This window comes from Chiloscyllium punctatum, chromosome 1, assembly GCF_047496795.1.
Source record: "Chiloscyllium punctatum isolate Juve2018m chromosome 1, sChiPun1.3, whole genome shotgun sequence".
Classification (NCBI taxonomy): domain Eukaryota; kingdom Metazoa; phylum Chordata; class Chondrichthyes; order Orectolobiformes; family Hemiscylliidae; genus Chiloscyllium; species Chiloscyllium punctatum.
The window spans coordinates 126,738,599-126,765,735 of NC_092739.1; the positions used below are offsets into that span (position 1 = coordinate 126,738,599).

The 27,137-nt window shown below is 40.3% G+C and overlaps 1 protein-coding gene across 2 annotated transcripts in view; it reads left to right on the plus strand.

Moving 5' to 3' along the window:
* The window catches only part of atp8b1 (ATPase phospholipid transporting 8B1), a 139,579-nt gene that overhangs the window by 90,864 nt on the left and 21,578 nt on the right, over nucleotides 1-27,137 (plus strand). For both annotated transcript variants that reach the window (XM_072573822.1, XM_072573833.1), the window contains 8 exons: nucleotides 277-485; nucleotides 2,546-2,589; nucleotides 4,961-5,117; nucleotides 11,629-11,817; nucleotides 13,207-13,319; nucleotides 20,716-20,880; nucleotides 21,857-21,968; nucleotides 26,740-26,815. In XM_072573822.1, the coding sequence (XP_072429923.1) occupies nucleotides 277-485; nucleotides 2,546-2,589; nucleotides 4,961-5,117; nucleotides 11,629-11,817; nucleotides 13,207-13,319; nucleotides 20,716-20,880; nucleotides 21,857-21,968; nucleotides 26,740-26,815 (1,065 nt within the window). The remainder of the gene's footprint in view (nucleotides 1-276; nucleotides 486-2,545; nucleotides 2,590-4,960; nucleotides 5,118-11,628; nucleotides 11,818-13,206; nucleotides 13,320-20,715; nucleotides 20,881-21,856; nucleotides 21,969-26,739; nucleotides 26,816-27,137) is intronic.

A 27,137-nucleotide genomic window follows, 5' to 3' on the forward strand; every position in this document is an offset into this window, starting at 1 on the left:
GCATATTGCAATGTTGAATTTATTGCATTTGAAGCAAGAATAGGCTTGATCAGTTTCTTGTGCTCTTGATGATTGTCGAAAGAGACAATTAACATAACAGAAACAAAAAAAGAAATTGCTGAAGAATCTTAGCTGGTTTGACAGAAAGCGGTTGCTCCTCACAAATGCTACTAGACCTATTGAGTTTCTCCAGCAATCTGTTTCTGTTTCAGATCTCCGGCATCCGCCGTCCTTTGCTTTAATTACCATAACAGTCTCTGTCGTCTCACCCTTTAGTGTTGAAGTGATTCGCATGGGTCAAAGCTACTTCATTAACTGGGATCTCCAAATGTATTATGCTGAAAAGGACACTCCAGCCAAAGCACGCACAACAACACTGACTGAGCAACTTGGACAGATAGAGTACATCTTCTCTGACAAGACAGGAACTCTTACACAGAATATCATGGCATTTAAGAAATGCAGCATCAGTGGCACTACATATGGTATGTTTGCTTCCTTATGATAGAAAACTAGATCATAACCTGTTCAACTCAAATTTGCCTAAATATGCCAGGGATTGTCTGACTGCACTTTGTAAACACAATTTCTACCATCTAAAAGAACAAGAGCAGCAGATGTGTGGAAACAATACCACCTACAAGTACCAATCTAAGTCAAAACTTATCCTGATTTCGAAATGTATCATTGCTTCTTCATTGCATCGAATTCCTGCAACTCTCCACATGAACAACACAGCAGGTGTACCCACACCACATTAACTGCAGTGATTTAAGAACTGTTCCTGCATCATCTCGAGAGAAAGTAGCAGCCGATGGCAGAGCAGACTGAGGGGCCCAGTGACCTACCCCTGCGATTAATTCATACGTTGACAATAAATGCTGGAGTTACTAGCAATGTCCATAATTTTTGTTAAACGTTGACCGTTTCATGGGCAAATATTGCACTTATATTGCAGAATGGCTACAGGAAATGGACCAAATATAGTTTAGCATATTAATATACATGAAGTCACATCATTTCCTTTAATTCACGTCTTAACAGAAATTTGCTCTATCAATTTACCATCCATGTGAGGAAAGTGAATATTACCCTCTGTAATGTGTTAACACCACTCTGTCCTGAGGTCAGTCCTAAACCGTGACTTTTTGCAACAAAGGCAAACAGAAGAAGCTGAGACTCTGAGTTTGATGCATGTTGCGTTCTGAAAATGTGGCTCTTTGCAGTCTTCATCCTACGGGTAAAACTTTCTCAGTGCCCAGTTGCCTCATTGATGATAAATGAAGGAAAGAATGATTAAAATGACAGAATAATGACTTAGGCTTTGCATATGTTTGTAATATACAAATAAGTCATTCAAAAATTAATTCATGATAAGTAGGCATCACTGACCAGGCAAGCATTTATTGTTTAGCTTGAGTTGCCCTCTAAGTTGGTAGTGAGAAGCCTACTTGAATGGCTGCACTCCATTTGGTGTAGGTTAGCTATAAGGAATGAATTCCAGGACTTTGACTCAGTGACTCTAAAGAAATAGTGATACAGTTCCAAGTCAGGATGGTGGGTGGCTTGGAGAGGAATTTGAAGGTGACAGTGTTTCTATGTATCTACTTCCCTTATCCTTCTGGATGATCATGGATGGGTTTCAAAGGATCATGAGGTGAATTTCTGCAGTGTAATTTACATTCTGGCTTAAGTGCTGCTACTGTGCATTGGTATCCAGGGTAAATGTTTACGGATGTGGTGCCAATCAAGTGGGCTGCTTTATTGTGGATGGAGACCAGCTTCTTGTGTAGTGTTGAAGCAGCACTCAATGATGTAAGTGGGGGGGGGAAATGTTCCATCACCTTTCTGACTTGTGCCTTATAATTGGACATGCTTTTGTGAGTGAGGAGGTGGGTTACTTGTATGAGTCTTAGCCTCTGACCTACTCCTGGTGACACAATATTTATATGGTTAGATTTAACTATGATACATGACATTGTTCATACTCCACACAAACCTCTTCCCAACTTTTTCCCATCCTGGCACTATTTCTCTCAATTGAAACCTTCTTGTGTTTTTTAAAATCCTTTCATAAGACATGGCAATGCAGACAAAGCCAGCATTTGTTTCCTATCCCTAATTGTCCTTGAGAAGTTGTTGAGCTATGTGTTTTGAAGCACGATTTGGTTGAACAATGTTGCATTTGATTAAAATGGAATGGCTTGCTCATCCACTTAAGAGGGCAGAAACCACATAGCTGCAAGTGTGAAGACATGTATGTCAGCCAGACCAGCTAGGGATGGAAATTTCTTTCTGTGAAATATATTTCTGAACCTGATTGTTGATTGCTGTGAAAAACCAGTGGTTTCATGGCCATTGTAGTGAAGACGTATTTTCAATTTGAGATTTTTTTTATCAACTGAACACATGTCAAATGACTTTAAATGCCACCAGCTGATGCTAAACCACTGGGATTCTGCCATACCAGCCCAGTAATCCATAAACGTGTACTAGGTTTTAGGTTCAAAGCCGTTCTAAATATCACTTTTTATTTCTTCTTCAGGCGAATTGTGCAACGCTGTGGGGGACAAGACAGACAGAGTAGAGGTAAAACTAATTGCGTCCTTAATTTTAGTAAATCCCGTGCTGAAATCATGCTGCAAACACTTGAAGCCTACTTTGACGTATTCTTCTTTTGAAGTTGATTCTCAGTTTTTGTGATGACATGCACTTGTACAGGATATTTACTGAACAGCAGTAACATCAAACCTGAAATATCTCTCTGGAGCCTTTAACGATTCGTGAGGGGTTTCCTTTTCTTTCTGCAGTATTAAAGCTGTTTTGAATAGGTTAATAATGTCATTATAAATATTGTGTAAGTAAATGCAATCAATACCTAAGTTTCCTGATGAGGACAAAAGGACAATATTTTGACAGCATGTCTCTTTTTTTTTAATAATCAGCACTTAATTAACAGGTACTTGATTTTCCAACTTGAAAACGATCCAAAAATTGAGAGCAGCCCAACCATCTTCCCTCTGCTTAAAAAGTATAATCTATTTTAGGTTAGAGTCATACAAGGATGGCTCTGAAGGACTGGGACAAAAACAGGAATTACACTGACAACCTCATTAGTATCACCAGTCAGGCTACATTGCATGTACTGGAAGTTAATATCAGTACACAGGTCCTGATATTTGTAGACAGAACATTGTACACATACTGAGTCTGCTTCAGCTCAACCAAATAGATATTAATTTCTCAGGGCAATGCCCTCAGCTGTCAGAGTGAACCTGCCTGGTTTACAATTTAAATGTAGCCTGACTCTGAATTGTCAATCAGCATCAATGATTTCACTCAACATGACAAGGTTTCCACCAATTAGAGTCCACTTGATAACCAATCAGCACTCTGCTCCCGTGCTGTAAAGCTGTTGGTTTTCCTCTTGAATTTATTTTCTTGCAAAATGATCTTTATGGGTGCAAGATGAAAAGCTTGGAGAAAATGTGTTTTCTTTCTTTCAGCATTAAAGAGCAATAAAAAGACTATCCATTAAATTCCTTCACCTCTAATTCAAACCAGTGTAATATGACATACCTTCTTGAAAGTTGGAATATTTCATACTGTAAAAGTCTAATATTTATCAATGAAATTACTTTTAAATTTGGAAATAAAAGAAATGTGTTTTTTCTCTTTTTTTCGTGCTTGCTGACTTCATGATTCTCTGACACTCCTGTTCACTGCTTTGCCTCCAGAGGCTCATTTATTCACAGCTTATGAAGTGAGTGTGAGACAGGAAGAGCCACTTTGAATTATAGACAGCTGCAAGCTGGAGAGGCAGTGAGAGCATGCAGTCAACAAGAGGTGCAGACAGCTGGAAAGTCATAGGTTGGTGTTATGATCCCAGTGGAGACCATGATATTGCTATGGTCCCAGTTTTTGTTGTAACCTGCATTGGCAGACAACTTTTGAAAGCGTAGAATATGTGGAAGGTCCAAGGGTAAGAAATTAAGTGGCAGGATTCCAGGATTGATTGATGCTAAAAGGAAGAATCCTTCGTCTACAAACTTGAACAAAACAAACATAAGCAATAATTACTAAATGGGTGTACTGAACAGTTTAGAAGATAATTCTAAACCATGAACTGCATGGGTCAACTGAGACATTGTTTTTCCTTTGTGGGAGAGTCCATGCCCAGACTTTCAGTATAAGTGATTGCACATTTCAGACAGAGAAGGAATTTCTTGAGGATAGTGAATGTGTGGAATTCCTTCCTACAGAGGGCTGTTGGAGCTGGGTTGGTAAGAATATTCAAAGCTGAGATAGATAAAGTTTTAATTAACAATGGAATCGAGAACTGGCAGGAAGATGAAGCTGAGGATTATCAGGAGGAGAAAGTGAGGACTGCAGGAGCTGGAGTTCAGAGTCTAAAAGTGTGGTGCTGGAAAAGCACAGCAGGTCAGGCAGCATCCGAGGAGCAGAAGTGTCGATGTTTTGAGCATAAGCTCTTCATCGAGAGCTGAATGGCAGAGCAGACTTGATGAGCTGAATTGGCCTACTTTCGTTCATCCAGTCAGGTTGTAGGATCCTATCTAAGAACTGGACTAAGTAATGTGAAGTGAAAACTTAGTGTTAAACCTGACTATGGGCCCTATTAACTGGACAAGTGGAATGGTTAGGATTGTATACTCATATGTGGAAAGCTAGAAGGAGGCAGCAACATGGACTAGACAAAGTGGCACATCAACTGGTTGGGCCAAATGGCCTGACTCTGTTACATGTATCTTTTAATGGTTCTTTAATGTGAAAGCATAATACCCAAGTTCTAATTTTCCTTCAGATCTTACAGCCTCTTTATCAGTTCTGTCTTGTGATGGACTGTAACTTTCGCTGGTTAAAGATTGCACTGATCAAAAATGTTGTAAACAGGGTTTTTCTCATTGCTTCATTCACTTGACAAATAATCTATGTTTTGCAGCTTGTTGACTTCAGCTGGAACAGCTATGCTGATGGGAACCTCAAATTTTATGACCATTACTTACCTCAACTTATTCGCTCAGGAAAAGATCCTGCAACAAGAGAATTCTTCAAACTTCTTGCACTCTGTCATACTGTGATGGTGGAAGATAACAGTGGTAAGTATATTTAAAAAAAAAGCGTCATTTTCCATTTAGACCCGTGTTCTGAATGATTAGATTAGATTAGATTAGATTCCCTACAGTGTGGAAGCAGGCCCTTCAACCCAACAAGTCTATTCCGACCCTCCGAAGAGTAACCCACCCAGTCCCATTTCCTCTGGCTAATGCACCTAACGCCATGGACAATTTAGCATGGCCAGTTCACCTGACCTGCACATCTTTGGACTTGTGGGAGGAAACTAGAGCACCTGGAGGAAACCCACGCAGACAGGGGGAGGAATGTGCAAACTCCACACAGACAGTAACCTAAGGCTGGAATCGAACCTGGGACCCTGGTGCTGTGAGGCAGCAGTGCTAACTACTGAGCCATCGTGCTGCCCTTAATGTTAACTTGTTACCAATATTAAGAAATACAGAGGATAATTTTAAGATTTTTTTTAAATTGGTAGGACATGGGTGTTGCTAGGTGGACAGCATTTATTGTTCATCCCTCGTTGCTGTTGAGGTGATGGTGAGTTGCCTTTCTGAACTGCTGCAGCCCATGTGCAGTAAGTAGACCCATGATGACATTAGGAAGGAAATACTAGGATTTTGACTCTGCGATGCTGAAAGGAAGGTGATATATTTCCAAGTCAGATGTTGAGTGACTTGGAGGGGAATTTGCAATTGATGGTGTTCCCCTGTATCAAGCTTCGTGAGTGTTGTCGGAGGTGCACTCATCCAGGCAAGTAGGGAGTATCCATCACACTCGTGCCTTGTGGATGGTGGACAGGTTTTGGGAGTCAGGAGGAGAGTTACTCATCGCAGTATTCGTAGCCTCTGAACTGTTCTTATAGCTACTATATTTATATGATGAGTCTAGTTGAAGTTCTGGTCAATGGTAACTCCCAGAATATTAATAGTGCAGGATTCAGTGATGGTAACGCCATTAAATGTCAAGGGACATTGGCTGCATTGTCTCTGAGTGATGATCATTGCTTAGCATTTGTATGGTGCAGATACTACTTGCCACTTGTCAGCCCAAGCCTTGATATTGTCCAGATACTGTTATATTTGAACATTGCCTGCTTCAGTACAGTCAGTTCTGCTATAATGCAGTAGTTCGTTCTCGTGCAATCCCGTATTATACAAAAATCGCATAATACAGCACCATTTAAACTAATGAGACTGGAACAGTGTCCCCAATTCGTCAATCATGTTATAGTGAATTTGTGTTCTCAAAATGTGCATTATCGCAGATGGCTTGTATCTAAATAGTTGTGAATAGTGCTGAACATTATCATCAGTGAACATCCTAACTTCTGAACTGAAAATGGAAAAAAGACCATTGATGAAACAACTTAAGATGGGGCCTACGACACTATCCTGAGGAGCTCTTGCCCAGATGTCCTCCTGAGGTGACTGACTTGCAGCAAACACTGCCACCTTCCTAGAGTCATACTTGACGCATATCAGTGAAGAGTTTGACCTCTGATACCCATTGATTTCAGTTTTGCTAGGGCTTCTTGATGCCACACATGATCAAATGTGGCCTTGATATCAATGGCTCTCATCTTGCCTTACTTCGGGACTTCTGCTCTTTTGTCCATGTTTGAACCAAGGCTGTAATGAGGTCAGAAGCTGAGTGGTCCTGGCAGAACCTAATCTGGGCATCAATAAGCTGAGCAGGTGCTGCTTGATAGCACTGTCAATGACACCTACCATCACTTTACTGATGGGGTGGTAAATGGCTGGGTTGGATTTGTCCTGCTTTGTGTGAACAGGATATACCTGGGCAATTTTCCACATTATGTTGATGGCAGTGTTATAACTGTCCTGGAACAGTTTGTCTCAGGGAGTAGCAAGTTGTGGAGCAAAAGTGCCCAGTAATATTGTCAGGGATATTGTCACAGCCCATAGTCTTTGCAGTATCCACTGACTTCGGTCACTTCTTGGTCTTGTGTAGAGTGAATCAAATTGACTGTAGACTGGTTTCTGTAATGTTGGGTACCACTGGTGGAGGCTGAGATGGATCATCCACTCACCACTTGCAGCTGAAGGTAGTTGCAAATACTTCATCTTTTGCACTGATGGTTTTTCCATCATTTTGAGGAAGGCAATATTTGTGGATCCTCTTCCTCCAATGAGTTGTTTAATTGTCCAACCATATTCATGATTGGATGTGGCAGGAGTGCAGAGCTTAAATCTTTTCCATTAGTTGTGGGATCACCTAGCCCAGTCTATCACTGGTTGCTTATCCTGTTTGGCATGCAAGTGGACATGTTTAGTAGTTTCACCAGGTTGACGTTTCATTTTTAGGTTTGCTGCATGCTGTCCTGCACTCTCCATTGAACCAGGGTTGATCCCCTGGCCTGGTGGTAATGGTTGAATGTCGGACATGTCAGGTCATGAGGTTGCAGATCCTGTTGAAGTACAATTCTGCTACTGTTGATGGTCCATAGTGCTTCAGCATTGCCCAGTGTTGCTAGATCTATTTGAAGTTTGTCCCATTTAGCAGTGTGATAATGCCACACAATATGTTGGAGGTCATTCTCAATGTGAAGGTGGGACTTTGGTTCCACAAGGGCTGTGCAGTGGTCACTCTCATGGAGACTGCCATGGACAGATGCATCTACAGCTGGTAGATTGGTAGGGATGGGGTATGTATATTTTTCTGTCTTGTTGATTCCCTCACTACCTGCCGTAGACCCAGTCTAGCAGCTATGTCCTTTCAGACCAGCTCATTCAGTCGTGTTGCTCCTGAGCCATTTTTGGTGGTGGACTTTGAAACCTCCACTCAGAGTACAATTTGTGCTCTTTCCACTGTCGGCATTTCCATCAAGTGTTGCTCAACATAGAGGATTCATCAAGAGAGGACGGTTTGTGGTAATCATGAGGTTTCCTTGCTCATATTTAACTTGATGCTATGAGAGTTCACGGGGTCTGGAATTAATGTTGAGGACTCGCAGGGCAATTCCTCCGTACTGTAGACCTCTGTGTTGCCGCCTCTGTTGCATCTGTCCTGCTGGTGGGACAGGGCGTATCCAAGGATGGTGCTGGAGGTGTTTGGCACATTGTCTGGGGGTTGGGGTTTGATTCCATGAGTATGACTATATCAGGGTGTTGTTTGACTAGTCTGTGAGACAGCTCTCCCAATTTTGGCACTACACTCCACTTATTTGTAAGGAGGGTATTACAGGGTTGGCAAAAACAGCCCTGTCATTGTCATTTCTGGTGCCTAAGTCGATGCAAGATGGTCCATCCAGTTTTATTTCTTTGGGACTTTGTAACGATTAATACAACTGAATGGCATGCTATTGCCATTTCAATGGCCTGTTAGCAACTAACCACATGACTGAAATGTGTAGTCACACACAGGCCACCCCACATGAGGATAGCCAGTTTTCTTCCCTGAAAGACATGACTGAACCAGGTGGGTTTTTCTGGCAACCGATCATGTTTTCTGGATCAGCAGATTCTTAATTCTTGATATTTTCATTGAATTCAAATTCCACCAGATCCCCAGAGCATTTTTTGAGCTTCTGGATTAATAGTCTGGAGATAATATCCCTGGCTATCATCTCCTTATGGAAGAATTAGCACATATTGTGTATCCTGATCTTTGTGGCTGATCCTTTCATTATTGGATTCTTTTTTCCATGTTTAATTTAATGTAGCTAATCCTTTATCACTGTTTTATAGTCATGTTTACATTCTAAAAATAAATCTCACTCAGAATTTCGCAATCCCGACTGCAATTAAGGAAGCCACGATTCCACTGGGAGATCATGGTTTTAGAACTTAGAATCATAGCCCTAAAGTGTGAAAGCAGCCCATTTGAGCCATTGAGTCCATGCCAACCCTCGAAGAGCCTCCCAACCAGGCGCAAACCGTCCCCTCCCCGCCCCCGGTAACTCTGCATTTCCCATAGTCAGTCCATCTAGTTTGTACATCTCTGGACACTATGGGCAATTTAGCATGGCCAATCCACCTAACCACACCTTTGGACTGTGGGAGGAAACTGGAACATCTGGAGGAAACCCAAGCAGACATGGGGAAAATGTACAAATTCCATGCAGCCAGTTGCCCGAAGCCTGAATTGAACCCAGGTTCCAAGCACTGTGAGGCAGCAGTGCTAACCACTGAGTCACAATGCCAACCTGAAACATTGTCAACCCAAAGCTCAATATCCATGCTATCAAGATGTGATGTCCTGTTTGGGACAGCAGTGACAGATCACTGCTCTCTCTCTCTCTCTCTCTCTCTCATGTTTTCGTGACAGTGGAAGTGAATTGTTTAGAAGTAAATAAACAACCATGACCTCTTCAGTTACTGAAGATGGTGTTGCTCGAGGGATGAATGTTGGTTGAAACAAAAGTTTTAAAAATTGGATTGTTTAAAAATCTGTTTATCTTAGCACTTAATGAAACTGTCTCAACAACCCTTTAGAGTAAGGAATTGCATTACTCTCTCAGAGAAGCAATTCCTCCTCTTTTTTTCAGTGTGTAAGCCCTTATTTTGATACTGTGCCTTCTGTTTCCAGACTCTCTCAAGGGCATGTTTCCTGAAAGGAGTGCTCAAATCTTTTACTCTGGTGTTCTTCTCTCATTTAACAGACAAAAGGCAGGAAACTGACTCCGACTTTACTTAAATAAGCCCGTATTGATTTAACTCTTTACGTACCAATAATAAATATAAAACATACATTTGTTGCAACATTTACTTCACCAAACTTAACTTCAACTTTTACTGACTTCATTTAACTATACTTTAGTTTACTTTAACATAACTTTAACACTATAAGTTGGCAAATTGATTTGTTCAGTCATTGCGGGGTAAAATCACCGAGGGTAATTGTGAAGCCCTTCTTGTGCACCTCCATTGTTTTCCTAACTTATACTTTGTCTTGCAGTGAAGCATTTCTTTGGGAGCCCATAGATGACCTCCACCCGTGACTTCTTTGCCTTGCTTTTCCTTATTTTCAACCACTTCTGAAGGCAAGTCATACTGGATACAAAACATTAACTCTCTCTACCAGACATGCTGAGTTTCTCCAGCATTTTATGTTTCCATTCCTAAAATGCACTCTTAAATGGAATAACTTTTCTCTTGATTTAAACTATTTGCTCAATCAAAAGAATATGGAAGGAAGGCCTGCCAGTTGCCTAGGCGAAAGTGAGGACTGCAGATCAGAGTTGAAAGTATGGTGCTGGAAAAGCACAGCAGGTCAGGAAACATCTGAGGAGCAGGAAATTCGATGTTTTGGGCAAAAGTCTTTCATCACCAGTTGCCTACCTGTTTTCCCTTGATGTTGCACCTTTTACTCTGATGGGCGAAACTCTTTGAAGGGCCTTTCCCCTGTATCAGTTACCATCTGCCACCACTGCTGCTGGCCTTCTCGTGCAGGTCCACTCTTCTTGTTAAGAAGCGCTGCTACCCTTGGCCCCACTTACTGCTTGTGAAGCTATTGCCCAGTTCTGTCAGCAATGGCCTATTGGTATTGTCACTGGACGAGTAATCCAGAGACCCAGGTAATATTTTGGGTACAAAAATAGAAATTGCTGGAAGAGCTCAGCAGGTCTGGCAGCATCCATGAAGAGAAATCAGTTAATGTTTTGGATCTGGCGACTCTTCCTCAATGTTTTGGGGATCGAATCATGGTGGAATTCAAACTCAGTAAAATTATGGAATTTAAGTTCTAATGATGATCATGAAACCATGGTTGTAATAACCTTGCTGGTTCACTACTAGTGTTTAGGGGAGAAAAACTGCCAACTGTACCTAGTTTGGTCTATACATAAATTCAGTCCCACAGAAATAAGTTGACTCTTAATGGCTTAGATCCATTTAATTGGATCAACCCTCTGCCTCAACAGAATAAGCATTAGCCATTCTCTGGTTCACTTCTTATTTTCTTTATATTTTCAGAGGTTGTGGGTGTTGCAGGCAAAGCCAACATTTGTTATTCACCTGTAATTTCTGTTGAACTGTGCACCTTACTAAGCAATGATTTATCCTATCACAATCAATCTGCTTGGTTAAATGTTTTAGCAATATTTGGTAGTTAGCTGTCAGTCCTCATTCACTGATGCATTTTACATTGCAATGCTTTGAACAAGATGTGTCAACTTGCCAACCAATCAGACTCTTTCCATACTATATTAATGTTGTCTTGTTTTTACATCGGTGTTTCTTATGAATTATCTTTAATGAGTGCAAGTTGAAAAGCTTAAATTACATTTCTTTCTTCCTGTCAGCAATACTTTCTGAAATGTTCAGTTATTCTAATCTGTTAGATTGGTGAGTTTAATAAAAAAAAACCTTGCAGGGGCATTATAAGGAAATAAATTGGCACTGGGATCTATTTTGCTTTTGATTAGCTTTCTGACAGTTGCTGAAGCAAGGATAACTATTTTGACAAGCCTGGGTTTACTTTGATCTGCATTGGTGAGGAGAATTAGCTTTGAAGTTTGTCATTGCACAAATTGTGTTGTAATTGTGTCATGTTTTCTTTTTAAATTTGTAACAGGGCAAATTGTGTATCAAGCAGCCTCTCCAGATGAAGGAGCCCTTGTTACTGCAGCCCGGAATTTTGGGTTTGTCTTTCTTTCACGTACTCAAAATGCCATCACAATAAGTGAACTTGGCATAACAAGGACTTACGAAGTGCTCGCCATTTTAGACTTCAACAGTGACCGGAAACGAATGTCCATCATTTGTAAGTAAAAATATTTGCCACTGCTCTTGATTTGAAAACTGTTTAGCAATGAACTTCATAACCTTCATAATTGCTTGGCCATATAGAACTTAACATTGCAAAAAGGACATCTGAAGCTCCAGCTTGTCTTCCACTCATCAGACTTAGGACATAAGAAAGATTTGAATGAAGGGACACCATTTCATACATACATGGTATCATTTTGTGAAGCTACATAAAATTGTGTCCACTGTTCATAACTGTTTCTTGTGTCCTTGTTCTGACCAGTTTAAGAAGAAAGACTTCAACTTCATGTCCTGTTTTAGCAATGGTTAAAACAACATTTCCCAGATATCACCAGAATATGATGACTTCTGTCTCATAAGTGGTACCTGTGCCTTACGCCACACAAAAGTGGAGGGATCCCATAAACTCCTCCCTGGTGAAATGCCTCTCCACCTCCAACCTTGCCACAGAGGTGCATTAAATTCCACCAACGACCTCTTCTGTGTAACAATCGAAAACCTATTTTTGAAGAATCCAGTTTTTGTAGCATTTTGATGAATTGAGCAATGGGTGCAATGTGCAGTGTCTCTGCATTGAGCCAAAAACTCTGGGCAGACATGATAGCCAAAGAAGGTGTGTTTGTAACATGACCATACAGGTTGTATCAGTCCTTCCAGCATATACCTACTCAGTCATTTGCAGAAGGTAACAATAAACAAAAGCAGTACCTTGCCACAGAGGTGCATGCTAACAAATTCAATTCCCTTTTTTGGGCATGGTACTTCCGGAGATGGAGGAGAAAGAGAGTGATTCCTGAGGCAATCTTCCAATGAAAACATTGAATTCCTTCTGTGAAACAGGAGGTTGTGAGATTTAATACATTTTTTTTTTCCTCTTAGCTTTTCAAATTAGATTAGCAGGTCTGTTGTAGTGCTATTCTCAGAGTCTGGTGTTCTAAACTATAACTCCTGAAATGTAATTGGAAGTAAATCTGAAGCTTCAATTTGAATAAAGTGTATACTTGGTGTCAGCTTTAAAATTCTACTGGCAGGCTGGCTGTTTTGCTCATTGTGATTTAGAGGATTCTATTATACTAAGGGGGTGGTTATCTACCAAACACAGTAAGGTAAGAGTTGCAGGAAGTAAATGTAACATTAGCAAGATTTGAGCTCTGCACTGAAGACTTTAAATACTTCAGGATGGAGAGAAAAGACGGGATACCTAACTCCTTGTTAAAGTAGCAAGTACAATTAGAGCATCATATTCGTTTTCATACTGAAAAGTTGAATTGTTTGAAAACATGATGTTGAATTGCTTGAAAAACTGCATTATAATTTTGGACTTTGTCCTTTTTAAGCAAATGTAAACTTACAGATTGCTACAATCTTTTTCATGTGTATACAGTGAGGACACCAGAGGGTCAAATCAAACTCTATTGTAAAGGTGCTGATGTTGTGATCTATGAGAGATTAGATTCCAACACTCTAAATCGTGAGGTTACTGAAGAAGCTTTAACGGTAAGAGAGAAACTTTAGTCATTTTGTCATTTTGCATGCTGAGCATTGATATTTTTCTCTACCCTGATTGACTGTTAAAAGTTTGAAATTCCAAGGTTACCCAATGAATTTTATAGAAATTTCCTTGATTTCTCTTTTTTTTTCTAATTCAGGATTTGTATGCAAAGATTCTGTACTTTGCGACATTGCTTTTCATTTGTAAATTTGCAGTCTTGCATGGATTTTTTGGAGTGAAGGAGGGTATTTGGTTATTACTTAGTTTTTGAGTGGGATGTGGATTAGACCAGTATTTATTGTCTATCCCGAATTGCCTAGAGTTAAAAGTCAGCCACATTGCTATAGGTAAAAATAAGGACTGCAGATGCTGGAAACCAGAGTCTAGATTAGAGTGCTGCTGGAAAAGCACAGCAGGTCAGGCAGCATCCAAGGAGCAGGAAAATCAACGTTTCGGGCAAAAGCCCTTCAGGAATAGCGTGAAGCCCTGATGAAGGGCTTTTGCCCGAAACATTGATTTTCCTGCTCCTCGGATGCTGCCTGACCTGTTGTGCTTTTCCAACACCAACCACTCTAATCTACACATTGCTATAGGTCTGGAGTCACATGTAGGCCAGACCAGGTAAGGATGGCAGATTTCCTCCCATAAAGGATATTAGTGAACCAGATGGATTTTTACATCAGTAATGGAAACCTGGTTGTCACCAGACTAGCTTTTTTATTCCAGATTTTTATAGAATTCAGATTTCATTATCAGCTATGGTGGGATCCAAAACCCATGTCTTTAGAACATTAATCTGCATTTCTGGATTACTAATCCGGTGGTTTGATCACTGGGGAATACCTTCTAACTTCATCTGAAGCATCCAGAATTATTGAACCTATTGCTAACAAGTTGGAATCGTAAAAGGTCAGCATCTCCTTTCAGATACTCAGATGAGGCATTCTGCCCTGAAATTAGACAGAAACACTGTTTGATCTGACTGGTGATGTTCAGGCATTGTGATGCCTTCATTGGTATGAGGACATGAATTAATAGCTCTGCCAAGTGATTTCTCCCCGAGATAAGGGAGCTCCAGGAAGCTTTAGGTCCACTGAGTCCATGCCAGCTCCTGTTGAACAATCAAATCATTTCTATTCTATCATTCTGTATGTCCATTGCCTTCCAAGTTTATTTCCTTCAAGTGGTCATTTCAATTTATTTTCTAATCCTTGATCATCTGCTTCTACCACCCACTTGGACAGCAAGTTCCAGGTGATTGTCTTTACACAGTGAATGACATACTCTCTCCTATTCCCTGCACTTCTTGCTCATCTCTTGCTCTGTGCCCCCCAGTCCTTGTACCTTCAGCAGCTGAAGAATATAGTCTACCTTGCCTGTCCCTGTCAAAATCTGGTCCACCTCTAACAAATCTCACACCAATTTTTGTTACCGGAAGAAGAACCACAGATTCTCCAAGTTCCCATCCTTGGAACCTTTATGCTAAGTTTCTTTGACACCATTCAAGAACTCTCAAAGTCTTGTCAAACAGAGTGATCAGAGCTCAACTCCAAGTGGAACCTCAGTAGAGCTTTAGACAGGTTCAGAATAGTTACCTTGCTTTGAGCTCATGACCTCTATTTATGAAGTCTCAAGTTCCAAATATTTTGAAGATGGCATGGCATACTTGAGACAGTACTCAGCAAAGGGTTATGCACATGAAATCAAAGTCCCTCTGTGAATGCACTGTTTTTAGAAATGTGTCATTTCCAATCCCTTACCCAAAGGAACCATAGAAATGATATAACACAGATAAGGGGACCATTTGGCCCATTTTGTCCATGCCTACCCAAAGACACCCAATACCCTTACTAATCCCATCATCCTGCAGACAGGCCATAGCCCTGCAGCTAGGGTGCAGATCCAAATACTTTTTGCAAATGTTGGGGGCCTTTGCCTCCATCACCAAATCAAGCAATGATTGCAGACCCCCACCAGGCTTTGTGTTTAAAAAGAAATCTCTCATCCCCTCTAATCCTTCTGCCACTTTACTTAAATATATGACCCCTGGTTTTGAACTGTCTGCCAGGGGAAACAAGTACCTCCCATCTACTCTATCTGTACCCCTCACAATTTTGTGTACCTCAATCATGTTAGCCCTCAGCCGTCTCTGTTCTGAGGAAAACAACCCCAGCCTCTCCAATCTCTCCTTGTAAGTTACATTCCAGTAAATCGTCTCTGTAGTCTCTTCAGAGCGATTTCGTCCTTCCTATAATGTGGTGACCAGAGCTGTAAGCAGTACTCCAGTTGCTATCTCACCGATCTCTTATACAGTTTCATCATTATATCAATAATTTTGTATTCTGTGTTATGAAGGTGTGTACTGTACCTTTAAGTGAGAGGGAATAGTGTTTTGAATGAGAGCTTATAAACATCTGTCATATGACTAGCTAGCAGTCTGAGTGTATTGGAAAAGGGGAAATATGTAACATTTGGCTGTGAAACAGATACCATGAGTTTTAGTTGCTACATTGGTTAAATTTGAACTGCTGTCAATCAGTTTCAGTTATGCCCCAGGATACGAAAACCCAACTGAGTTTGAATTTATTGTTTTTATCAACCTCTTATCAATGGGACAATCTGATGTTTGGGGGATAAAGAAGCAGGCATTTTGAAAGTTAGAGTAACTGCCATTAAGAGCAAACTGCTGTCTAAAGAGAGACTGCCATTCAAAACGCTCTTTATCCAAAGTACCTATTTCATGTGAAATATTTTGCAGTAAAAGACAGAAGGCTACCCAGGGAAATCTTAAGCCAGTGGAAGACAGACACCAACAATGAAAGCCACTGTGTGGTTTTGAAATTAAGTTGATATAATTTTAATACGTGTTTATTGGAACAGTATATTAAAGAGTTGAAGGCAGACATAGTTAAGAGAAAGGGGGCTTATTAGAGTTGTAAATAGTTGTTGTTTAATGTTCACTTTGAGTTAAAGAATAAATTGATATTTTTTCTTTAAATAGTAGTATTTGGGAGTTCTCTCCCACTTGTACTTTAACAGATTGAGGTGAGGTGAGCTTTTCTGGGTGTTTGGTTTAATTAGCAGAAAGGTTCACCGTCGTGCCGTAACACACACCTTTGCCATAATGCATCACCTCACATTTCCCTCTATTAAATCCCATCTGCCGTTGTGTGCTCATTCAATTGGCCTTTTTTGTTCTATTCTAGTTGATTAAAATCATCCACACTGCCACTTTTCCAATTTTGGCATCATTAGTTTGAAATTATTCCAATATTCAAGTCTTTGTAGTTTATTGTAAGTTTGTGTAATTTATTGAAAAGAACTGGACCCAGCTCTGATCCATTGAGAATACTAATCGGTATCATCTCTCTGTTGGAAGAAACAACATGGACTTAGACAATTAACTATTTTATTTGTTCATGATGGGGGTGTCTCTGAGGCCAGTTTTTATGGAGATGGTGAGCTGCCTACTTGAACTGCTACAGTCCTTCTGGTAGATACAATACTGGGAGGGAGGGAGGGAGTTCCACAATTTTGATTAGCAACATTAAAAGAATAGTGATACAGTAACAACTCTGAATGTCATGTAGCTTGAAGGGGATTGTTCAGTGAGTTGTGTACTCATGTACCTGTTGCCCTGGTCCTTCGAGCTGCTATAGGTGACAGATATGGAATTTGTCAAAAGAGTCCTAGTGAGTTATTGCACTGACTCTTGTAAATAGAACACAGTGTGTCGATGGTGAATGGAGTGAATATTGAAGATGGCGTGATGTCAATCAAATGGGCTGTTACATCCTAGATGGTGTCAAGCGTTTTGATTGATGTTGGAGTTGTGTACGTGCAGGAAAGTTGCGAGTGTTCCATCACTCCCCTAACTTGTACTTCCTAGATTTTATAGATAGGCTTTGGAGGTTCAGAAGGTGTACTGCTCGCCATCAGGTTCCCAGCCTCTGACCTGCTCTCTTTAGTCTCAATATATTAATGGATGGTCGGGATCACTATTTGGTCAATGATAACGCCCAGAATGTTGTTAGTGGGGAATTCAGTGACTGCAATAAACATCAGAGTGATAGTTAGGTTCTGTCATTGGGGTTGGTCATTGGCTGGCACATGTGAGCACATACGTTTCTTGTAACTTATCAGCTCAAGCACTGATTTTGTCCAGGCTGTACTGCATTTGGATACTTTCTAAATGGTGAGAAACTTAATAAAGCCAAAGCACAAAGGGATCTGGGAGTGCTAGTCGAGGATTCTCTAAAGGTAAACATGCAGGTTGAGTCTGTGATTAAGAAAGCGAATGCAATGTTGTCTCTTATCTCAAGAGGGTTGGAATATAAAAGCAGAGATGTACTACTAAGACTTTATAAAGCTCTGGTTAGGCCCCATTTGGAGTACTGTGTCCAGTTTTGGTCCCCACACCTCAGGAAGGACATACTGGCACTGGAACGTGTCCAGCGGAGATTCACACAGATGATCCCTGGAATGACAGGTCTAGCATATGAGGAACGGCTGAGGATACTGGGATTGTATTCATTGGAGTTTAGAAGATTAAGGGGAGATCTAATAGAGACGTACAAAATAATACATGGCTTTGAAAAGGTGGATGCTAGAAAATTGTTTCTGTTAGGCGAGGAGACTAGGACCCGTGGACACAGCCTTAGAATTAGAGGGGGTCATTTCAGAATGGAAATGCGGAGACATTTCTTCAGCCAGAGAGTGGTGGGCCTGTGGAATTCATTGCCACGGAGTGCAGTGGAAGCCGGGACGCTAAATGTCTTCAAGGCCGAGATTGATAGGTTCTTGTTGTCTAGAGGAATTAAGGGCTACGGGGAGAGTGCTGGCAAGTGGAGCTGAAATGCGCATCAGCCATGATTGAATGGCGGAGTGGACTCGATGGGCCGAATGGCCTTACTTCCACTCCTATGTCTTATGGTCTTATGGGACTGCTTTATAAGTGAAGAGTCATGAATGATGCTGACCATTGTGCAATCTTCAGTGAACCTCCCACTTCTAACCTAATGGAGGAAAACTTCATGGGGTCCATTTTGAGGACATCCAAGGCAGCTTCTTCGTGACTGTATAGGACTGTGGCACCACTTCTTGTGAACATTAGGAGTCAACCACATTGCTGTGGATTTGGAGTTGCATGCAGACTAGACCAGGTAAAGATAGCAGATTTCCTTCCTTGAAGGATGTGAAACAACCAATTGGTTTAACAATTGTTAGATAGTTGTCATTGGGTTAGATTATAATTCCTTTTTTTTAAAAAAAATTGTCATTGTGGGATTAGCCTGACTCTGGATTACTTGACCAGTGATATTCCCACTACATCACAGTCTCACCTGTTTTATATTTTGGAGCTAATTTTGTTTCTATGCTGATACTGACCTACTGTCATCATTGTCTATAGGAATAGAACCAGAAGTCTGGAGGATAACAAATGTTGTCCCCTTGTTCAAGAAGGGGAGTAGAGACAACCCTGGTAATTCTAGACTAGTAAGTCTTACTTCAGTTGTGGGTAAAGTGTTGGAAAAGGTTATAAAAGAAAGCATTTATAATAATCTAGAAAGGAATAAGTTGATTAGGGATAGTCAAGACAGTTTTTTGTGAAGAGTAGGTCATGCCTCACAAACCTTATTGAGTTGTTTGAGATGGTGACAAAACAGGTGCATATAGTGGTTGATGTGTATATGGATTTCAGTAAGGCATTTGATAAGGTTCCCCACAGTAGACTATTGCTGAAAATATAAGAGGCATGGGATTGAGGGTGATTTAATGGTTTGGATCAGAAATCGGCTAACTGAAAGAAGATGAGGGTGGTGGTTAATAGGAAGGGTTCATCCTAGAGTTCAGTTACCAGCGGTGTGCTGCAAGGTTCTGTTTTGGGGCCACTGCTGTTTGTCATTTTTATAAATGGATGACGGCATAGAAGGATGGTAAGTACATTTGCAGATGACACTAAGGTAGGCAGAGTTGTGGATAGTGCCAAAGGATGTGTGGGTTACAGAGCGACAATAGGTAAGCTGCAGAGCTGGGCTGACAGGTGGAAAATGGAGTTTAATGCAGAAAAGTGTGAGGTGATTCACTTTGGAATGAGTAACAGGAATGCAGAGTACTGGACTAATGGTAAGAATCTTGGTAGTGTAGATGAGCCAAGAGATCTCCGTGTCCGTGTGCGTAGATCCCTGAAAGTTGCCGTCCAGGTTGACAGGGTTGTTAAGAAGGCATACGGTGTGTTACCTTTTATTGGTAGAAGGATCGAGTTTTGGAGCCACTAGGTCATGCTGCAGCTGTACAAAACTCTGTGCAGCCGCATTTGGAGTAAACTATTGTTAACTGTAGCAAACCCATTTGTTTTAGACCAGTATCCTTCACGGTAGAGAGGGTATTCTCAATATGCAAGTATAGTTTCATTTGGTAGGTTACTCTTTCTAATGGACCAATGACAGGTGCTACTGGAAGAGTTGTTACAATGATGTTGATTACTTGGAAATCTGTAAAATAGGAGCTGAAATAGGCTACTCAGCCCTTCAAATCTGCTCCACAATTCAGTGTGATCATAGCTGATCATCCAACTTAGTGATCTGATCCCACTTTGTCCCCATACCTTTTCATCCCTTTAGTCCCAAGAACTATATCTAATTCCTTCCCCTGAAACATTTCATGTTTTTGTCTCAACTGCTTACTGTGGCAGAGAATTCCGTAGGCTCACGACTGTGAGTGAAAGAATTTTTATTCATCTCATTCATAAATGGCCTATCCCATATTCTTAGACTGTGAGCCCTGGTTCTGGATTATATTTCTCCTTCTGGTTAGTTTCCTCACCACTTGCTTCAGGTCAGTCGAGTTGTCCCTACATCCTTCAGCACTTAGTCAGCTTGGTCAACAGTAGCACTATTGAGATGCTTTTGGTGATAATTGTAGAAAGTCCCCCATCAAGAGATGTGGTCAGGACAGATCAAAGACTTAGGTCTGTTGCTGTGCTGTCTGACTTGAAGATGTCAGAAAAGAATTGTATCTGACTTGGATGTGATGAATTGTAATTTAACCTCTCCTCTTCAGAGTTGTTAGCTGACAAACACTACTAACCCACGTGAACTGTGCTTTAACTTAAGCCATAGCCTTGTGATGGGAAGAAAATTGGGAAAAGTAAACTTCTTTCTTGTCGGTGTTTCTGCTATTTGGGTGGAGTGAGCTATTACAGAGTTAAAGCAATCTTTTAGTCTTGTGACCAGTCAGTGTTGGGAAAGGGCAACCCTACTCTGGTCACCTTGGTTGGATACATTAGTTGTGAAGGTTTGCAAATGTGCTTCCCTTTCTCATTACATCTGAAGATGCAGCATTAGAGTTTAAAGTAAAACGGAATGAACAGAAATGAATGTGTATCTTTTTGTTTTACAGGAATTTGCAGATGAAACACTTAGAACTTTGTGTCTAGCGTACAAGGATATCAGTGAAGCAGAGTTTGCAGTGTGGAATAAAAGATTTCAAGCAGCCAGCGTTTCTACAAGCAATCGTGATGAAGCACTTAGTAGAGTCTATGAAGCAATTGAAACAAATTTGTTGGTACATATAATTTATTTCATAAAAATTGTTCTGTTTATCTATTTGACACTTTTTGGGTTGTCATGGTTTGATTAGTCCATTTGAAAGGCAGAACATTCAGTCTGTTGTAGTGTGCTTCACAATATAACAGTCCAGTTCTGCTGCTTCAAACATTTTCAGTAAGTTGAAGCAAAGGACAGTTTATATGATTTAAGCTATAGCGTTAGATGGGGGATTTTGTTTGCACTTGTCAGGCTTGATACAAAATGATTTGAATACTTGTTATTCAGGCAGGGAAGAAAATAGCTGATACTTGATTTATTCTGATTATATTGGCCCCATTAATGGTGTAAATTAGGCAGTATTGTACATAGAATAGGATGATATTCTGATATTTGGGGTTGAAGATTAGCAGATGTATAGAACCTTTCTCCTTCAATCTGAACAATGAGGCCAGTAAATGGTTGATTTATTCCACAGTCACTCAGTAGAACCACAGCTTGATGTGTTAACCGTACTTGATATGTCTGAGTCTCCTCACTGAGGTAATGAGGAGTGGAAGAGTTTTTTAAAAACTTTCTCATTATCACTGTACAACTTGCTCATTTTTAATTGGGGTTTTCTGAACACAGTTGTTTTGCTTTCAAATAGAAGTGCATCAAGTTTTGTAAGGACCTCCATTTTTATATAGGTGCTCTTAAATTTGATAACACGAGGAAAAATTTCTTTAACCAGAGATTGCATAGCCTGAAGCATGTACTTTCAGTGACTTAAGGGACAAAGAAATAAAAATATTTCCAAAAAGATAGAATAAGGTAGCCTGGGAAGGACTTTGCAGATTGTATAAGAAAAATTCAACATCAATGGAGTGTGTCTTAAGAATTTGTGTGTGTGTGTGTGTGTGTGTGTGTTGGTGTCTTGTTTTGTAATTTCATAGTCTTCTCTTTTTGCTTATTATTTTTTCCAAAATGACATCCATATTTGTTATCTATTCCAGCTTATTGGAGCAACTGCTATAGAGGATAAACTGCAGGATGGTGTTTCAGAGACAATTGAAACCCTTAAAAAAGGCGATATTAAAATCTGGGTGTTAACAGGGGACAAAAAAGGTAACTAATTCTAATTAGTTTCTTATCTAAAGTCCATTCAAAGGAATTCTATATCAATTTTAAAATTAAGCTTATTGTTTGGTATTGCAGAATTGCATGTTGCTGAAAAAACAATTTTTGAAGCTTTGTCTTGCAGTCATCAGGCAATTCATGAGTAATTATCAATATAAAGAGAACTGAACATTTATATGGCATGAGAGGAGAGAGCTAATTGGCAAGTGAATTCTGGTTGGTTAAAGTATTGCCATGGAGAATATCCTACTTAGATAATGACTGTTCTCAATCAGTTGATAATTCCAACTATGTTGTCCAGGTATCCACATCATCATTTATTAGTGCATCACTTCTGTATTGTTAAATAACGATTTGTCAAAGCTTTTCATCTTGCACTCATTGTGTGCGATCTAAACTGCCCATTGAGATTCAGAATTCATTGAACTTATGCAACAAGTTACCTGCTTGAGTTCAGTTTTAATAGTGGCATATATGTCCAAGTAGTTGGTATTGTCATTCAGTCCAGGCTAGGCCCGGATCTTGCAAATATTTTTTGTTTAGTTCAATGAAAAATGTATTTTTAATTGAATTAGACCTAACATCCCAGCCTGTAAATACTCCGAAATGTAGATGATGCATCTGCTAGGTTTGCATCCACAGTTGTGGGTAGGTATTTCTTTACAGGTTCCATCTTACACTAAAATTCACCTTTTGAAATTGAGCAGTCAAATGAACTCCCTTTCTTGTTGAGAAATCAGCCAGGGGATTCCTCACTATTCTCTACAATGATTCAACCCTCACTTCTCAATCTTCATATTGGAATTCCCACATTTTCCTCATATTCTAAGACAGACAGGAAGAGTATCTACACACACTGCACATCTTTCAATCAAGAAAATAGGTGACAGCAATCCTGGGGTTCATTTCTCAGGGCACTGTGTCTTCACCCTCTGCCTCCGCCGCATCTGCTCCCAGGAGGACCAGTTCCACCACAGAACACACCAGATGGCCTCCTTCTTTAAAGACCGCAATTTGCCCTCCCAGGTGGTTGAGGATGCTCTCAAGTGCATCTCATCCACTTCCCGCATCTCCGCCCTTGAACCCCCTGCCTCCAACTGCAACAGGGACAGAACCCCCCCCCCCAGCCGGTCCTCACCTTCTGCTCCACCAACCTCCAGACACATCGCATCATCCTTTCCCACTTCCACCACCTACAAACGGACCCCACCACCAGGGATATATTTCCCTCCCCACCCCTGTTCGCTTTCCGTAACGACCGTTCCCTCTGTGACTCCCTTGTCAGGTTTGCGCCCCCCACCAACTCACCCTCCCCTCTCAGCACCTTCCCCTGCCACCGCAGGAATTGCAAAACTTGTGCCCACACCTTCCCCTCACCTCCGTCCAAGTCCCCAAAGGAGCCTTCGACATTCATCAGCGTTTTACCTGTACTTCCCAACATGTCATTTACTGTATCCATTGATCCCAATGTGGTCTCCTCTATACTGGGGAGACAGGATGCCTATTTGCACAGCGCTTCCAAGGACATCTCTGGGACACCCATACCAACTAACCCCACCACCCCATCGCTGAACACTTCAACTCCGCCTCCCACACACTCTCTAACCACCGATGTTTGGAGGAAGAACGACTCCTCCTCTGCCTCTGGACCCTCCAACCCCAGGGCATCAATGTGCATTTCACCAGTTTCCTCATTTCCCCTCCCCTCACCTTCTGCCAGTACCAATTCTCCAACTCGGCACCACCCTCATGACCGGTCCTACCTGTTCGTCTTCCTTCCTATCTATCCGTTCCACACTCCTCTCTAACTTATCACCATCACCCCAACCTTCTTCCACCTATCGCACTCTCAGCTACCCACCCAAGGCCCACCTCCTCGGCTCACAGCCTCATTCCTGATGAAGGGCTTTTGCCTGAAATTTTGATTTTCCTGCTCCTCAGATGCTGCCTGACCTGCTGTGCTTTTCCAGCACCACACTCTCGACTCTTCACCCATCAAAGTCAACCTGATTGGTTTAGAACTTGAACAAAGCTAAATGATTAACCATGAGTTATAATTTCCTTGGTGCATTCCACTATAATCTAAAAATTTGGAGGACTCGAGTGATTAAGTGACTTGGATGTGAATTTTATCTGTGGGATCTGGGTTAAAATTGGCTTCTATTTAATGAATCTAAATTTTCTCTTCCTGGCTTGAAGAGCTTGATGTGACTATTCTTTTTGACTGCTTTATCATGTTTCATCTTGGCAATAATTCACTCAACTGGCAACTGAATTTAGACAGATCACCATTGCTGATAATGCAGACTAATTTTTATGCTACTCTGTGTTTTTCTGCGTTGGGCTGAGGCACTTGGTCAGTTCAGTGCAGAAAGTTTTATTCTGCTCTGAAATCTGGTTGTTCTTGATCTGGTAATCTTTGATATTGAGACGAGTCACCATGATTTACTTCCCACTGCTAGAAATCCTCACCTTAATGAGCCCAAATTTGATGAAACATATCTTTTCTCTCAAAAAGAAACCATGGAATAATACACAAACGAGCTGAAACTCTAGGTGTGAAATAGGAATACAGCAGATCATGTAACCCATTGAGCCTGCTTGGAGTGGTAGTTGTCATACAGCTGCTTTGGAGAGGTGCTAGTGCATCTTTATGTTCATGAGATCGGAAAGGTGAAGACAAAGCTGAATGGTTGTCTTTGTCAAGATGCTGCTTTCAGGTGTTTTGTTCATTATAAACGTCAAAAGAATATTTTTAAAAAGGGACAAAATTGTGCGAACAACTTATGATCTCTCTTAGTGGAGGTCAGTGGACTTCCCTTTAGAATATAAAATAATTAAGTCAAGAAAATATTATGAGCTAAAGACAAAACTGAAAAGCATTCAATAGAGTAAGAATCAGTGCTTGACCAGCACACAATGCAGTTCAGCCACCACAAAATGAAATTAAAGATGTGCCAAATAACTTGTGTCACAATGTAACAATGTCGCTAAATAAAATGAGTAAATCATTTCAAATTGAAAATGACAAAATTCATTGATTTAATCCACAAAGTAATTTAAACGTGGAATGAACTCCAAACTAGTACTCAAAACAGTTACAGAACCATTTAAGAGCCAATTAGAAGCTGCAGTTATTAGAAATTGGGAACTGTTGGTCTTAATAGTGCTATGAAGCACTGAATAAAGATATGTGGGATGGTCTTCTTGATTTGTGATAACATTGTGAAGGTTTACAAGGAAGAGTAACTGGCCTGTCACAAAATGAACTATTTGTTTATTCTGGGATTTACATAGTGAAATGAACATAGTGAAATGTTAAGAATATGTCTCTACATTTCTGGACAACATGAAGAACTGGAAGATATTGAACAGTTTGGATACTTGCTGAATTAGAATTTTGTTTTACCAAGTGTTTGAAGAGAACTGCTGTCGTTTGTTCAAAATGTGGTCAACTGTAGAATGTGGGCTCGAACATACTGATGAGAATAAGTCAAATAACTTGTACAAATTGGCAAGCAAAATTTTGAAAAAGATATGAGATGGAATTATTGCTCTTAACTGCTGGAAAAGCTGACTTTGGAAGAAATAATGGCTTGTACTGATGGTTGACTAATATCCCTTTCTTGACTTGTTTTTCATTATGAATCTCTGATCAGAGCAGAAAGGAAAGAAGAGGTAGTGCGGCTGCACAACTTCCATCCTTTGTAGAAGTACTTGGAAGCCGAGTGAAATTTCCTTATCTCAGTATTTTGATTACTTTGTGAATGCTGAAAAGCTGATCCATCACTACTATCCAAAAACATGGATATCTGAAGCCTTTGGCTTCAGCTGAATTTGGATCCACACTGAGACCTTTTATCAAAGATCTTCCATTTGTCAACAACTCTTAGTGGTTTGATTTTTGTTTGAGAAATCCAGTGGACTGTGCAAATTCATCAAATTTGATCCTTTGTTTTTAAACTGTTGACCAATAAGGCTGCTCTTCCCTTGCCCACTATAAAGTTTCTCTGCATTGTCCTTGCGTGTTGTCTTGTCTTGTGGGGGTGGCTATAAAATTTGGATTATATTTAGATGTTAACCAGTTTTGCCTCTTGTTTTTAAGAGGAAGTTTTGTTTTGGAATTAATTGATTATTTTAGATTCACTAATGAAGCCTAATGAAAATCTCTTTTATTTGGGATAGTAACACCATTCGGGAAAACCATTGGCTCTTCTCATAATTGAATTAAAACCTTGATGGTTGTGTGACTGGTGGAGTGGTGAGGCTTGATTACCACTTCATTCAATCCATCACAATTGAAATGAATATTACTTTCATCTGTGGACTTTCAGTAAACACTAATGTCTGGTCTTTGTCAGCTGGCTTCTTTTGGTTTCAATGAAAAGTGTTTGTATAATTTTAGCTCTGTATACAACACAGATTTGAGCATAATTTCCTGTGTAATTTTTTTAATTTGTCCTGGAAGGAATTGAAAGGCAGTTCATGTAATGCCCTTGGCAATGATTTTAATGGGTCATCTTCAATGTTTAAATTTTTAAATAGAACCTTTGTGAGGGTAGTATTTTGGGGATGGTTATCCTGCCTTGAATCTGCACTAGATTTAAATCTGGATTGTTTACAAATGACAACTGACAGCACATACAGGAATTGTTCAATTTCACATCACTTACATTCCTTTTGATGAATATTATGAATAAAGACTGATCTTGGGTTTCTTAACTTTGATCTAATAAAAGGTATTTCTATCTTCAAATAGAAACTGCTGAAAACATTGGCTATTCCTGTAATTTACTAACCAACGACATGACTATTTATGATGGAGAGGCTATCAAGTGAGTATTTTTAAACCTTAATAATAGAATGTGTAGTTCGAATGCATTTTTCATTACCTCCAGTGAGCTTTCACCCAGTGATGTACACTTGAAATGGAGGCACCATTATATTGTAGAAAACAATGCAACCAGTTTGCAAACAATAAGGTTCTCTGCAGTGTTGCTTGAGTAATAAATAGTCACCATTAGGGTGTTCTAATCATGCAGTCAGAATTTTACAGCCACTTTAGAAAGCAGAAGGAGCCATGATCTTTGTGACTACTTTCAGATAGACCAGGCAATGGTGCTGCACCCTCAGAACTGTGCTGAAGTCTCAGCCTAG